Here is a 13,522-nt window from a genome sequence, read left to right as displayed (position 1 = left end):
TTTTTATTTTATTTTAGAAAAAGGTAGATAGATTTATTCGTTCCATAATATTCTTACATTTGCTTTATAGCATAGAATAAAGAACATGCCCAATTCTTACTTTAACAATAAAATGCAATACATATAAAATACAAATATGAAATATGTACAGAATTAATACCTTAATAACAATAATATTTTATACAATGTAATATGTTTACCATTTAATAGTATTATAATATTTACACAATACTGTGAAATGTCAAGAATTCATCTACAGAATAGAAAGTGTGAAATATTAAGTAATTTTTTAGTTTTACCTTAAATAATGCAGGGTTTTGGCTATGATTCTTAATGTCTTCAGGAAGACTATTGAACATTTTTATCGCCATGTAACATACTCCCCTTTGGAAGCATGATAAATTTGATGATGGCGTATGAAAATCATTCCTTCTGCGGGGATTTATGCTATGTATGGCTGAGTTAGTTGGAAAATTTTCTTTATTACATAATAGGAAATTTATTGTAGAGTATACGAGTATGTATTGATTTGTTAAGGTTAGAACCTCTAATTTTTTTAAAAATAATCTGTATGATTCTCTAGCCTTTGCTCCAACTATTATTCTAATGGTTCTTTTTTGTAATAAAAATATATTTTTACTATCTGCAGAATTTCCCCAAAATATTATTCCGTAGGACATAATGGGATGAAATAGGCAAAATATATTGTCTTTAAGATACTGCTGTTTAGAAATTGTTGTAACGATCTAATTGCGAAGCATGCTGAGCTAAGTTTGGGGGTTATTTCTTTGTTTGGCGAAATATCTGCATTTAAGGAAAGGTTTAGGAGCTTCTAAAGGAAAATAATAAAGCCACATAGGATTAGAATAGGGTCATAACAGTAATTATCCATCATAACTAAGCTGCTGATCTGACAAATACTGTCTTTACAGAATACCGTGCATTGTTTGAAGAAATTCTACTAGCAGGTAATAGCCAACACTTATAAAGTCAGCTAGAGAGGGGGACAAACTTGCAACCCCTTCCAGTGACAAGAACCAGGTTAAAAATTTGTCAATAGAAACAGGTTTCACAAAGCAGGCTGTATTGGGGGGGGGGGGCAGTAGCTGCACAACCATTCTTAAGTACGAAATTAGAAATTAAAAAAAGTCTCCAAGCTGACACACTCACTATGCATTTCTTAAAAGTTCAGTTCTTTTATCACGTTGCAACTTATAGAGTAGAACCTCTATTATCCGTGGTAATGAAGGGGGTGAACTGAACAATTAATCATAAAATAATTTGAGTTCAGTTGTCGAGGACGTGTTTTTAAGGGGCAAGGAAACTCTCTGTAATGGCTGTAACGGAAAGATAGGAATAGTAGAGGTCTCATGTTGTAGATTTACATACTCTATACACTTTATCCTTAATTTTTATTAAATCGCGCACAGTTGTAACATCAGTCTCGTATTCTGATGCGAGATGAGCTACAGTTTCTCTTTCCCCAAATCACTCAATTATATGCATTTTTCGATACTTATCACAAAAGTTTTCCTTTGACATTCATGGAATACATTTTATACAGAAGATGTACAGTACGGCAACTCGAACAGTAGACCAAGCTGGAAGTGTAAAGGCTTGTAATAACACTCTCTAGAAAAAAAAAAAAAAGTACTACTATAATTTACAGTACCAGTAGTAGTTCATATGTTCCTGTAGCAAAAAAATAATAAAAATAATAAAATAAAAATAAAGAAAGAAAAAAAGAAAGAAAGAAATAAAGGGGGAAAAAAAAAGAGTGAGCGAAAGACAGTCAGATAATCCGTCAATCGGTTAATAGGGTGTCGGATAATTGGGGTTCTACTGTATAAATGTATTTAATTTTTCTTGAACTATTGTTCGAAAGACTAACATGAAAGAAATCTTTCCATATGTACCCAAATAAGAAGATGAACATTCGTTATTTTGCATTGCACATGAAGGACAGTCTTTGTAATCCAAAGAGTAAGGTATTGACTTCATTTATAAATTACACGGTTTAAGAGACAATGGTTGTTATAGTATATGAAAACTTAGAAAAGAAATGTCCGAAATCAGACTGTTATACATTTGGTGGTAATGATGGTAGTTTTTTGTGCTGTATAACGGAATTTCTGGCTATTGAACTAACTTAGAATGATTATTATGTACTGCATTGTAAGCTAGTGATGTTTCGGTGGCAATGCTATAGTGTGATGGCCTTAAGATGACAGTGACTCAATGGAGATCTCGGTAAATGACTGGCCTTCATGAACCAGACAAATATCTTTCAGAAGAGAGAGATGGAAAGAGGGGAGGGAATAGACAGAGACAGAGAGTGAGTGTCTGCGTACAACCACAGTCTAGTATATACAGTCACGAAGCTTGGGATGATTTTTTGCATTTCTCGCGATAGTTGCTAGCCGCTTGGAGCGCTGTGAATACTAGGAACAATAGACTGTGTCACTGCCATCGTGATCTAATACAGGCCATAAGGCAGACCATGTGACTTGCTTAACCCGATCATGAAGGGCGGCGTTTCAACCATATAAATTAATTGGAATGCATAAAAAGTAACATATATTTCTCTAAAATGTAGTGTAATTCCAGTAATAAAATTTAAAACAATGATTAGGAGACACTTCGGACATGATTCCTTGCGAGTTAAGGTGTAATATTATTTTTGGTGTGAAAATTACGTTGTTCGTATGTGTAATACCTGCCTTTATTTCGATTAAATATTGCGAAATTCTTGAACATTCATTTATGCACGATTCAATAATTTTCAGTTGCGCCACACGAATATTTAGATATGTTGAAATTATAGGTTATGTTTACTGTACCAGTTGCCCCTTTCTGTCTAATTTTAGTGGTCTCCAATGCCCTGCCACTACATACGTATGGTATGTCATATGGAAATTATAGGTTATGTTTACTATGTTTAACTTATATTCCTATATTCGCAATTATACATTATAATTAAACATAATGTCATGTATGAACATACATTACGGCCTGGTCTAGATCGAAAAGGCATTGAGTGTGCCGTAATTCGCTTTGTTGTGAAAAGTTGTGTAAACTGTGAAACGTTCGTTATCAGTTGTAATAACTGTAAATGGCTAAAATGCAATAATTTGAATAATAATATGGGACAAGGAAACGTTTGTGGTACTATAAATATTGTAGGAAAAAGAGGTTATAGTTATCCTTCTTCCGAAAGATCCAGGAAGGTGAACTATAAAATATAATATATACTTTATGAAAATAATATATAAACCTTTTGTATTTCACATTTCAATAGTGGAAGGAATGTGTTAATATTTTGAAAAGAATACGATATCGAAAGTACAATACATTTTATTGTCTGCTGGGGAAAGAGTCTGTGATGAGGCGATAGTAGCGATCCTGGTGGTTAGCAACTATCTATAGATGCGTATTTCAACTGACTATGTTTGCATATTTAGTATGTATTGAGCTTCGTGACTGTATATAGTAGACGGTGGTACAACTATCCCATATCGTGCACTTATGCACATTCAACTGCTATTGCCTATCGCATGTTGTAACGCCACTTCAAGAGTGTGGTACCTAACCATTTCCTGCCCGTACCTGTGGAAACTGCTTCTTGATGAATTGCCTCTTCTCTGGCGTGCCCACAGTGGTGAACACCCTGCACCCCTCGTGCAGACAGATGTGGATGGCTGCCTGTCCCACCCCACCGCTGCCAGAGTGAATGAGCACTGAGTCGCCTTTCTTCAAGCCTCCAATCATCTTCAGGGCGTGGTAAGCCTGTTGATATCAGATGACTGTGAGACAGCAGATAATGACAAAGAAGGACCTGGGGCGAATTTACGCAGAGCCAGAGTAGACAGTTGTCTTTCTTACTTACTGGTTTTTAAGGAACCCAGAGGTTCATTGCCGCCCTCACATAAGCCCGCCATTGGTCCCTATCCTGTGCAAGATTAATCCAGTCTCTATCATCATATTCCACCTCCCTCAAATCCATTTTAATATTATCCTCTCATATACGTCTCGGTCTCCCCAAAGATCTTTTTCCCTCCGGCCTCCCAACTAACACTCTATATGCATTTCTGGATTCACTCATACCTGCTACATGCCCTGCCCATCTCAAACGTCTGGTCTAATGTTCCTAATTATGTCAGGTGAAGAATACAATGCGTGCAGTTCTGCGTTGTGTAACTTTCTCCATTCTCCTGTAACTTCATTCCTCTTAGCCCAAATATTTTCCTAAGAACCTTATTCTCAAACACCCTTAACCTCTGTTCTTCTCTCAAAGTGAGAGTCCAAGTTTCACAACCATACAGAACAACCGGTAATATAACTACAGTATTTTGCAAATTCTAACTTCCAGTTTTTTTGACAGCAAACTGGATAACAAAAGCTTCTCAACCGAATAATAACAGGCATTTCCCATATTTATTCTGTGTTTAATTTCCTCCCGAGTGTCATTTATATTTGTTACTGTTGCTCCAAGATATTTGAATGTTTCTATCCCTCCAAAGGATAAATTTCCAATTTTTATATTTCCATTTCGTACAATATTCTGGTCACGAGACATAATCACATACTTTGTCTTTTCGGGATTTATTTCCAAACCTATCACTTTATTTGCTTCAAGTAAAATTCCTAATAAGATAGTTGTCTACAGCGGCAAATTTAAAATAACAAATCTGCCTCCTAAGTTGGAAGGCCATTCTTATTCGTTTAACTAATGGAATATTTTGGACTAAAGGAAGAGTGTAAATATTCAATTACAAAAACGTCTGCATTTTTTCGACAATTTTAAAGTTGCTAATTTTGAAACTGAGATTTTATAGTGGTTTATGATATGTTATTATCTATTATTCATATTTAGCACTACATGACTAGTTAAATGAAAAAAAATGAACCGTGGGTACCTGTTCGATCATCTAAAATTTACATAGATTTCTGCAGTGAACGCTGGAATTTCAAATGTATTTTAACATTATTACTGTAAATTATATTTTAAAGAAATACAAAAACTTCTAGCACTGGAAACGATCAATACTAGATACCCTACAGAAGAATGGCTACACATATATACCGATGGATCCACCACAGAAAACCTTACTGGAGCTGGAGTTACATGAACACATTTTTCCTTTTATCATTCTGTTGGCAGAGACACAACAAATTATGATGGTGAAATAGAGGCTCTCCGACAATTATTAAATCTTCCCTTAAATAAATATAACAAGACAGTAATTCTTTCAGATTCTAAAGCTGCAATTCAGGGAATATGTTCCAATGCTACAAAGAAGTCAACAAAAATAAGGGAATGCTACAAAATGTTGACACAACTCCAAAAAGTTAATAAGATTGTCCATCTCCAATGGATTCCAGCACACTGTGGAGTCATGGGGAATGAAACCGCAGACACATTTGCCAAGAAAGGCACAACAATAAAACAAAAGTCTAAATTTAATTTCTCATATTCCTCAATAAAACGCTTGATCACTACAAAATTTTCTCATTCATACCTACAAGAAATAGAATCAAATGCTAAAGACAAAAAATGATTTAAATTCATTAATATGTCACATCAACGGACGTGTATACGTCACCAAACATCGTAAGATGAAGATTACATTTGTAAGGATTACACTACTTTCCAACCCAGATATAATCCCCCAGAGACCAAGGAAAACAGCAGTTGCAGCCTTCAGACTATTGACAAATCATGACTGTCTAGCAAGTCATCTCTACAGCTTCACCCATATGTGTCCTGTGTAACGATCCAGCAGAAATGAATGAAGACCACTTGAAGGCCTGTTAAGCATTAAGATCAGAAGAAACTACAGTTCAAAAGTATTGGAAAGCACGACTGCTAATGGCTTCATTGCCAGATGCAAGGTACTAGACAACAACAACATATTTTAAACCACATACTCACTTAGTTATACCATATCTACAGCAAATACATAATTTCTTTTGTGAGAAGTTACCCTAAATTCTTGTTTACTTATTAAATGTTTCCCTGGTGTATGCATTTTACAACATATTATGATCAGATAAGTGTTGACAGGAGCGACAGGGTTTTCACTGTATGCTGCCGACGCCACTGACATGGTGAACGGTGGCTCGCAGAGGTGATGATACAAGCATGTGTGTGTTCGTCCTGGCTCGTGTCAAGCTTAATCAATCAGTCTCCAAATGGCTGGTGACTGATACGGAACATGTTTTCTTGTGCATTTGAAGTGAAAGTGTGAATAAGTGTAAACTGCATAATAGCTAATCAGATGTGTACATATTTATAATTCATGTGTGCTAACCCAGTCTGCCAGCCAAGTACGAGGGCAGTTTGAAACACGGTTCCTGGGTGTAAAAATTCCATCACATACATTGTGCATTACAGTGGCGTATACTGGTTAAAGGGTTTGGGCTACCGCTGACCCTATTATTACACAAAATATATCTAACAATTACTTTAATTTTAATTACCATGGTAAAACTAATAATACAAAATGATTACATTATGTTATATTATAAACTTTTTCTTTTGTAATTTCCTTGGACTACCGCCGGTAGCCCGCAAAATACGCCCCTGGTGCATTATCTGTTCCCTGTGCATCAGCAGCACACAGTAAAAACCCTGTTGCTCCTATGAAGATATAGGCTAGAACGAAGCCACCAGTACTTGTTAATGGTGTATTTTATTTAAATAATGAACAATGGAATTGCATATATATTTTGAACAGAAAAAGTGAATTTTTATTAGGACTACTTAATAAGACATAAATATTGCTACAGCACAAAAGAGTATAATAGTTCACAGATAAAGTTTTAGTATGTCTAAACAGCTGTTAGCTCCGACATAGTTAGGATTCACTGAGAACTAAATTAAATTCTGAGCTTGATTTACTACCAACAACATCAAAGCTGTCCTGAGATGAATGGCACCAACAGAACCACAACGTTTGAAAGCAATCTTTAAGTAATTGATTAACTAGCGGACTTACTCATGTTAATTATGTAAGTCTGTGCGGCTTACAGCTGTTTCGGTGCTTCATCACACCATCCTCAGAGCCTACTAGATCTCGGCGTCATCTCGAACTTCTCTGCCTATTGTGTGGGTGCGTTTGATTGTTGAAAGGTGTTAAAAGTAGTGTACACAAGATGCAAAATGAATTATCAAGACAACTCTACAAGTCAACTAGTACACACCTTTCAACAATCAAACACATCCACATAACAGGCAGAGAAGTTCGAGATGACGCCGAGATCTAGTAGGCTCTGAGGATGGTGTGATGAAGCACCGAAACAGCTGTAAGCCGCATAAACTTACATAATTAACACGAGTAAGTCCGCTAGTTAATCAATTACTTATATTCAAGTGTAAAAAGTAGTGTACGCAAGATTCAAAATGGATGCAATCTTTAAACTCCAAGGGGATTATAGGTTGACAAATCAAACCGAAACCCTGACCGAGTTACTACGTGAGTGCTGGCTGTCTTGGGGTGGGCAAGTGAGAAAGCACGAGGGGAAGGGAGAGAGCACTACGAACTCAGCGTTGCCACATTTAGTAACAGGGATACACAAGATTATTATTATTATTATTATTATTATTATTATTATTATTATTATTATTATTATTATTATTATGACAGCTACTCAGAAATTTAATGACCTATTCTTCTTACAGGAATGAAGCAATCTCTTAAAAATGATGTCATTTCTTTCCATTGGCGTTTTTCTTTTATTCTGACACTTTCTACATTTGAAACCGATAGAATGCAATACTAGTCTGAGGTGCTCTCAACTGCCCTTATAACCTATTTCATCTTGCAGTGTATCGCGAGTTTCTTTAATGTAGGTACTTCATTTTTAGTGTGTAGTACTCTTGTATTTTTCTCCTTATAATGCACCTATCCATGTCATCCAATATGATTTTTTGCTCGCTTTTCGGTTTTTACCCAGTGTGGATAATTTGGTTTGGTTACTGTCTGCTACTTTCGTTTCTCTTCTAATTTTTTTAATGAATGATTCCGATTTTCCAGTTGCTGATGCAGCTCGTTTTGTTGCTTGACACAGTGGCAAATTAAATGAATTCCTCTTCTCAGCATCAAAAAATTAAATTACCTTGGCAACAATACTTCTTCCTTCACTACGTACAGCTTTATTCTTGCCTGTCTCCATCGGTGTGAATTAAATATTTGATAGTACTGTAGCTTAGAAGCCTTTATATGCGCACGCATGGACTCAACACTACTCACAATCAGCTAGACTGAAATCAGCAATGTTGTGATGCAGTTGTATTGTACTTGCAGGTCCACTCACAGTTTGTCAAACCTGCTAACTAAAGCATTAAAAGGTTGACTAGTTGCCTGCAATGCTAGCATAATGGAACCTTCCTAGCTGACAGTCGAGGCAAAAATGAAGAATCCGTTATTGTGGTAATACTGGAGAATGGTTCTTCTATTGGTCACGACACCCTCTCAGATATTTACGTGATGATTGGTGACTGAATGACGAGGAGCGAGGGAGAGAAAAGAAAGAAAGAGAGAGATTCCAGAAGTTGGCGTGTTTTACGGGGTTTCACTTGAAGTTGTCAAGTTTATAGCTCGAACATTTTAGTGTATTAGTAAGTAGATTTGAAAAATAAAATGTGTGCGAATCTTATGGATTTGTGAATTACTTCTGGAGTTACCCTTATTTTAGGTTAAATTATATTGAAAAAATACTTGCAACTTTAAAAGAACGTGGCAAATTAGTTGTGTTACAGTGGATCCCAGGACATTGTAATCTACATGGGAATGAACAGGCTGACACATTAGCTAAGAAGGGTGTCAGTCTCTAAATAAACCCACGGAAACCCTTGTCATTTAGGTCAGTAAAACAGTATATATATATATATATAGCAACTACAAAAAAATAATCACCAACAAGAACTGGACATAAACATTTCGCAACAACGTAGGAAATTACTGAAGGATATACCTCCTGAACCAGAAGACTGGCAGTTGCAAGCTTTCGTCTTAACACTGAACATGACATCCTGGGTAAACACCTCAATCGTCTTGGCATCCTTCCATCAGCATCCTGCATTTTGTGCCATCAACAGGAAGACATGGACAGACAACATCTTGCAAAATGCTCTGCTCTGAAATCCTCCAAGGAAGTCGACCGCTACTGGGAAGCCAGAGCCCGAATGTTTTTGATCACTTAATCCGTAGTTTTGTTCACCACTTTCTTGTTTTTCCCTCAGTCAATGATAGTAAATATCATGTACTAGCCATTGGACAAATAAATAATATTGAAAAATTTCGACTTTTACATATACCCTCAAGGCATACTCACCGTGCAATACACAACAGGAGCTGTGGCTGCTTCTTCCAGTGTCCAGTGGTCAGGACATTCCCACATCAGGCTGCTGTTAGCAACGGCCAAATTGGCGAGTGCACGAAAGGGGAACAGCCCCATCATGCGGCGGCCGTCCTGAGTGATGCCACTGAACTCCAATCCTTGAACGCATTCCTGACGAACAGAAACCAGGCACAATGTGAAGGAGAGATAATGCTTAACAGGGAAGAGTGGAGTGAAAACTGCGAAAAGATGAATATGAAGGAAAGAATGCGTGCATCAGAAGAAAGACAAGAAGATGAAATAAGAACAGGGAATAAAAGGATGAAAACAGAAGAAAAGCTCGGGTAAAAATGACAGGGGGTAAGAAAAGACAGGAATAACATGAGAGTGTGAAAAGTCAATAAGAAAACTGGAATGGAACTTGAAAATCAGGGAAAGGAAAAGAAAAGAAGAATTATGAGTAAGGAGCAGATTCCTATGTAATTAAATATTTTTCTTGCGTGTGATAAAACATAATTAACGAAGTTAAAATTTCCGAATGTCAAGTTTCAAGTTTAAAACCCGAATTTTATTTCACATAAAAACACATATTTTCACAAAAAATTTATGTAAATACATATTATCAGGAAATCTGTTATAAACACATAAATCTTGGAGTTTTTTTTACTTAAATCATTTTTTACAAGAACTTTTAAATATTTTAAAACTAAATCAATTATACCACTCAGAAATGCGTTATCTTTTTAAGAATTCTTGGTTGCTTCGTGTTTCTATGGGCTGTGTGGTGTATCCGTGATCCATTTTCGTAATAGCATCGCCTCAAGTTCTGAGAACTGCTAGGCAGCATATCAGTGTTATTATTAGAGAATAAATTAACATGGACAAGAAGGAGAGATCTTGCAACACATAATTAGGAATGTTTATTGTTGCTGAAGATGATTTCATTCCGCGCTTTGTTTGTGAAACACAACGGATAAGAGCTCGGGTATAAACATTATTTAATTTAAACAAATCTCTCGCCTCTCGTTCATGCCTATGAAGTGAGGAAATACATGTTGTTGTGATTCCCCGTTATCGGACCATAAGCATAAGCTGCGTAGTGTAGATGTGGTGGCGTCGCTATAGGAAGCTTTTCTCCGACACTGTCAGTCAGTAGCTAGAAACATTTTTTTTACGTTAAGACGTATGTATATTAGCCTCTTAAGATGCCTAAAATCAAATCGAGTTTAAGATCGCGTCTACAGCAATATGTAGATGAATTAAAAAACATTTTTACTACCGATGGAAAAGTGTTATTTTGCCAACCATGTGGTAAATCAGTAAGTGCAGATCAGAACTCTCAGATAACCCAACATTTGTCTGGAAACAAGCATATTGGCACTGTTTCACGTGTGCATTCACGGTAAAACAGTGGATATAAAAAAATGTGTAAAGTTGCTCAAGTATTGAAGGTGAAATTGACAGTGTAGGCGTTTGTGACATTCCTCTCTTTAAATATGCACGTCTGACGTCCTGTGATGTGGAAAGATCGTTTTCACAGTATAATCCGTTGTTCAGAGATAATGGGCATGCATTTGTGATGGAGAATTTGGAAATGACCTTTGTTGTTCACTGCAATTCTCGGACAACTACTAGCAAGTGATACTCAAGTGTGATTGGTGAGTACCTAGTAACATTTTTTTTCAAGCTAAGTAATGTATTTTTGTCATATTTTAAAAAATATTTTTTTATTTATAGCAAATATTTTCGTACTTTTTAGCACATTAAAATAAATATATTTAAATTTTTTAGCACATAAAAATCTGCTCCCTAATTATGAGACGGAAAATAGTAAACAGAAGAAGAAAACTGTGGAGACAAATAAGAAGTCTAGAAGTGTGCACACCTGGTCAAACCGAGTCTTGCCGACGAGTGCCGGGGATATCCTGCCTGTGGCGGTCATCACGTCCCTGAAGTTGAGGGCCGAGTAGTACACGTGCACCAGCACCTCATGCGGCTCCAGCCCAAAACTGACACATCACAAAGCATTCTGTTACCAACCTAACTTTATACATATTGTTTCAATTGAAACTTTGTGACAGTGTATTTTTTCTATATATACAGGGAGTTAGGAATATATGTGCAAATACAACGTATCTCGCTTAAAACACGAATAAAATAAATGTAATAAATCCAAATATATATGGCAAAGAGAAATAAATCTAGTGAGGTTTGGTAGTGCCGATCTTGCCATTTATGTAACAATGTAACAATGGCTGCCATGGAGAATAAATAAATTACAGCAAACTAATTCTGTAAAACAAGCCATGTGGACTATTCAGCAGAAAGTCTCGTGTGTTCTTTGGTTAGCAGAAACAAAGTCTGTGAAGCTTGTTCAATGCCAGTTTCATCGGGAATACAACCTTCATCACCAAAATGCATCCTGCGTAATCTAGAAGACTCTACGATGAATCATTTACGAAAATGTCCAGATTCGGCATCAAATCTTTTGGATTCGGATTCTAAATTATACTGGGAATCTAGAAAGCAAACGGAAAACTTCCAAGTGCCTGAGAAATAGATACAGTAGCGCTCAAAAGTATTTTGTAGACATGACAGCCTAAAAAAAATAGACACCTGATAATTTTAATAAAACAAATCATATAATCAAATATATTGTCAAACACCTGGCATTAGAAAACAACAAACAACAACAACAACATAACTAAGTGTTGTTATTTATTCTAAATTATTTAATCCCATATTTCATACAAGTCTTAATGTTTTACCAGAAATGAAATATAATTTAACATTTGTACAGGCTCAAAAGTATATTGTAGACATGAAAAAAATAAAATTAAAGAAAACATTATTGCGTATGGGCTTCAGAACTTAATATTTTGTAGCATAGCCCTTTGTTTTTACTACTGTGGCACATCTCGATGGCAAAGAGTCAAGAAGAATGGCTAGAGTTGCCAGCGGAATTTTCCTCCATTCTTCATCCAGTACTTTGAAGAATTCATTTTTATTGGTGTGGGTTCGTTTACACCTCCTAAAGATGCTCTATTGGATTAAGATCCGGAATTTGGCTAGGTCAATCCAACAGAACCACCTTCTTTTTCTTACTCTACAAATGACGTAAATACTGTATATATTGAAGAAATTATGACACTACATCTAATAGCATTGGACTGTACGCTTGATCAAAATGAAACTGGCCAGCATCTGAGAGACTAAGTTCGAATCGGGTATTTCCATGAGCGTTCAGGACAGCCAGGATTTGTTCAAAAGATTGCGTATATTCTTCTAGCAGTTATAATGGGGAACACAACTATTAATCACTAAAATCTTCCGAGAAAATAATTCATATACGAGGTTTAAAACAGACAGATCGTTCAGAGTGGTTTAAACAGTGAATATTGTAACACAAACACTATATACTGTAAAACAGGTTCTCAAGTGGAGTATGACCATTACTCGTTACAATGCCATTCTTACTGCAGTAGTTCTCTTAGCGTAGTGGTAGAGTATTGGCTAAGTGTTCGTGAGGTTGCAAGTTCAGATCTTTGTGGAGTTACTAAATTTTATTTTTCTTTCTTTTTGCTTTTTAAGTGCATCAGTGAAAATATAACAGGTTTTCGTCATTTTTTTTATCCTTAGTACACTTTTCGCTTTATTATTTTTTTCGTGTTAATAGAAACTTTTAACGCTAGATGAAAGTAACACTAAAGGCGACAATTAGGGGCTTTCGTATTAAAATACTGTGTTAATATTTAAATATTTGGCAATAATTAATTTGCAAGTTGTGCTACAGGGAATATGTTTATTATATTAACCTAAATCCGTGTTCATCAGAGCCTAAACGTAGTAATTGTAAACAAGAAGAAAAACCATAATTCTAATGACAAAATATATCCTGATTTCCTGGAATTATACCCATTTATTTTCACCAATTTTGTAATTATCTGTAAGTAACACGAATTAACATAAGCAAAATTATTTGACTACTGGGTGTTCATTTCAAAGTGTGTCATGACGTCACTGTTGATGAGTCAGCGATTTGAAGCGAGTTTCAGCTTTTGTGTCAGAGAACTTGCCTATTAATCAAGGCGTTCAATCTGAACTTGAGAACGTGTACGGTATAACTTGAACGTCATAGCAACAGATGGCGGTCTGTACGGTCTGTGTGCTACCATAACCT

The 13,522-nt window shown here is 35.9% G+C and overlaps 1 protein-coding gene across 1 annotated transcript in view; it reads right to left on the bottom strand.

Moving 5' to 3' along the window:
* LOC138711949 (fatty acid synthase-like) overlaps positions 1–13,522 on the bottom strand; it is a 147,644-nt gene that overhangs the window by 67,569 nt on the left and 66,553 nt on the right. The window contains exons 24-26 of the mRNA XM_069843256.1: positions 11,228–11,351; positions 9,337–9,513; positions 3,607–3,786 (exon numbers count right to left, since the gene is read on the bottom strand). Of these exons, the coding sequence (XP_069699357.1) occupies positions 3,607–3,786; positions 9,337–9,513; positions 11,228–11,351 (481 nt within the window). The remainder of the gene's footprint in view (positions 1–3,606; positions 3,787–9,336; positions 9,514–11,227; positions 11,352–13,522) is intronic.

The sequence above is a fragment of the Periplaneta americana genome, chromosome 2 (genome assembly GCF_040183065.1).
Source record: "Periplaneta americana isolate PAMFEO1 chromosome 2, P.americana_PAMFEO1_priV1, whole genome shotgun sequence".
In the NCBI taxonomy this organism is placed as follows: domain Eukaryota; kingdom Metazoa; phylum Arthropoda; class Insecta; order Blattodea; family Blattidae; genus Periplaneta; species Periplaneta americana.
This window is presented reverse-complemented; position numbering and strand designations above follow the sequence as displayed.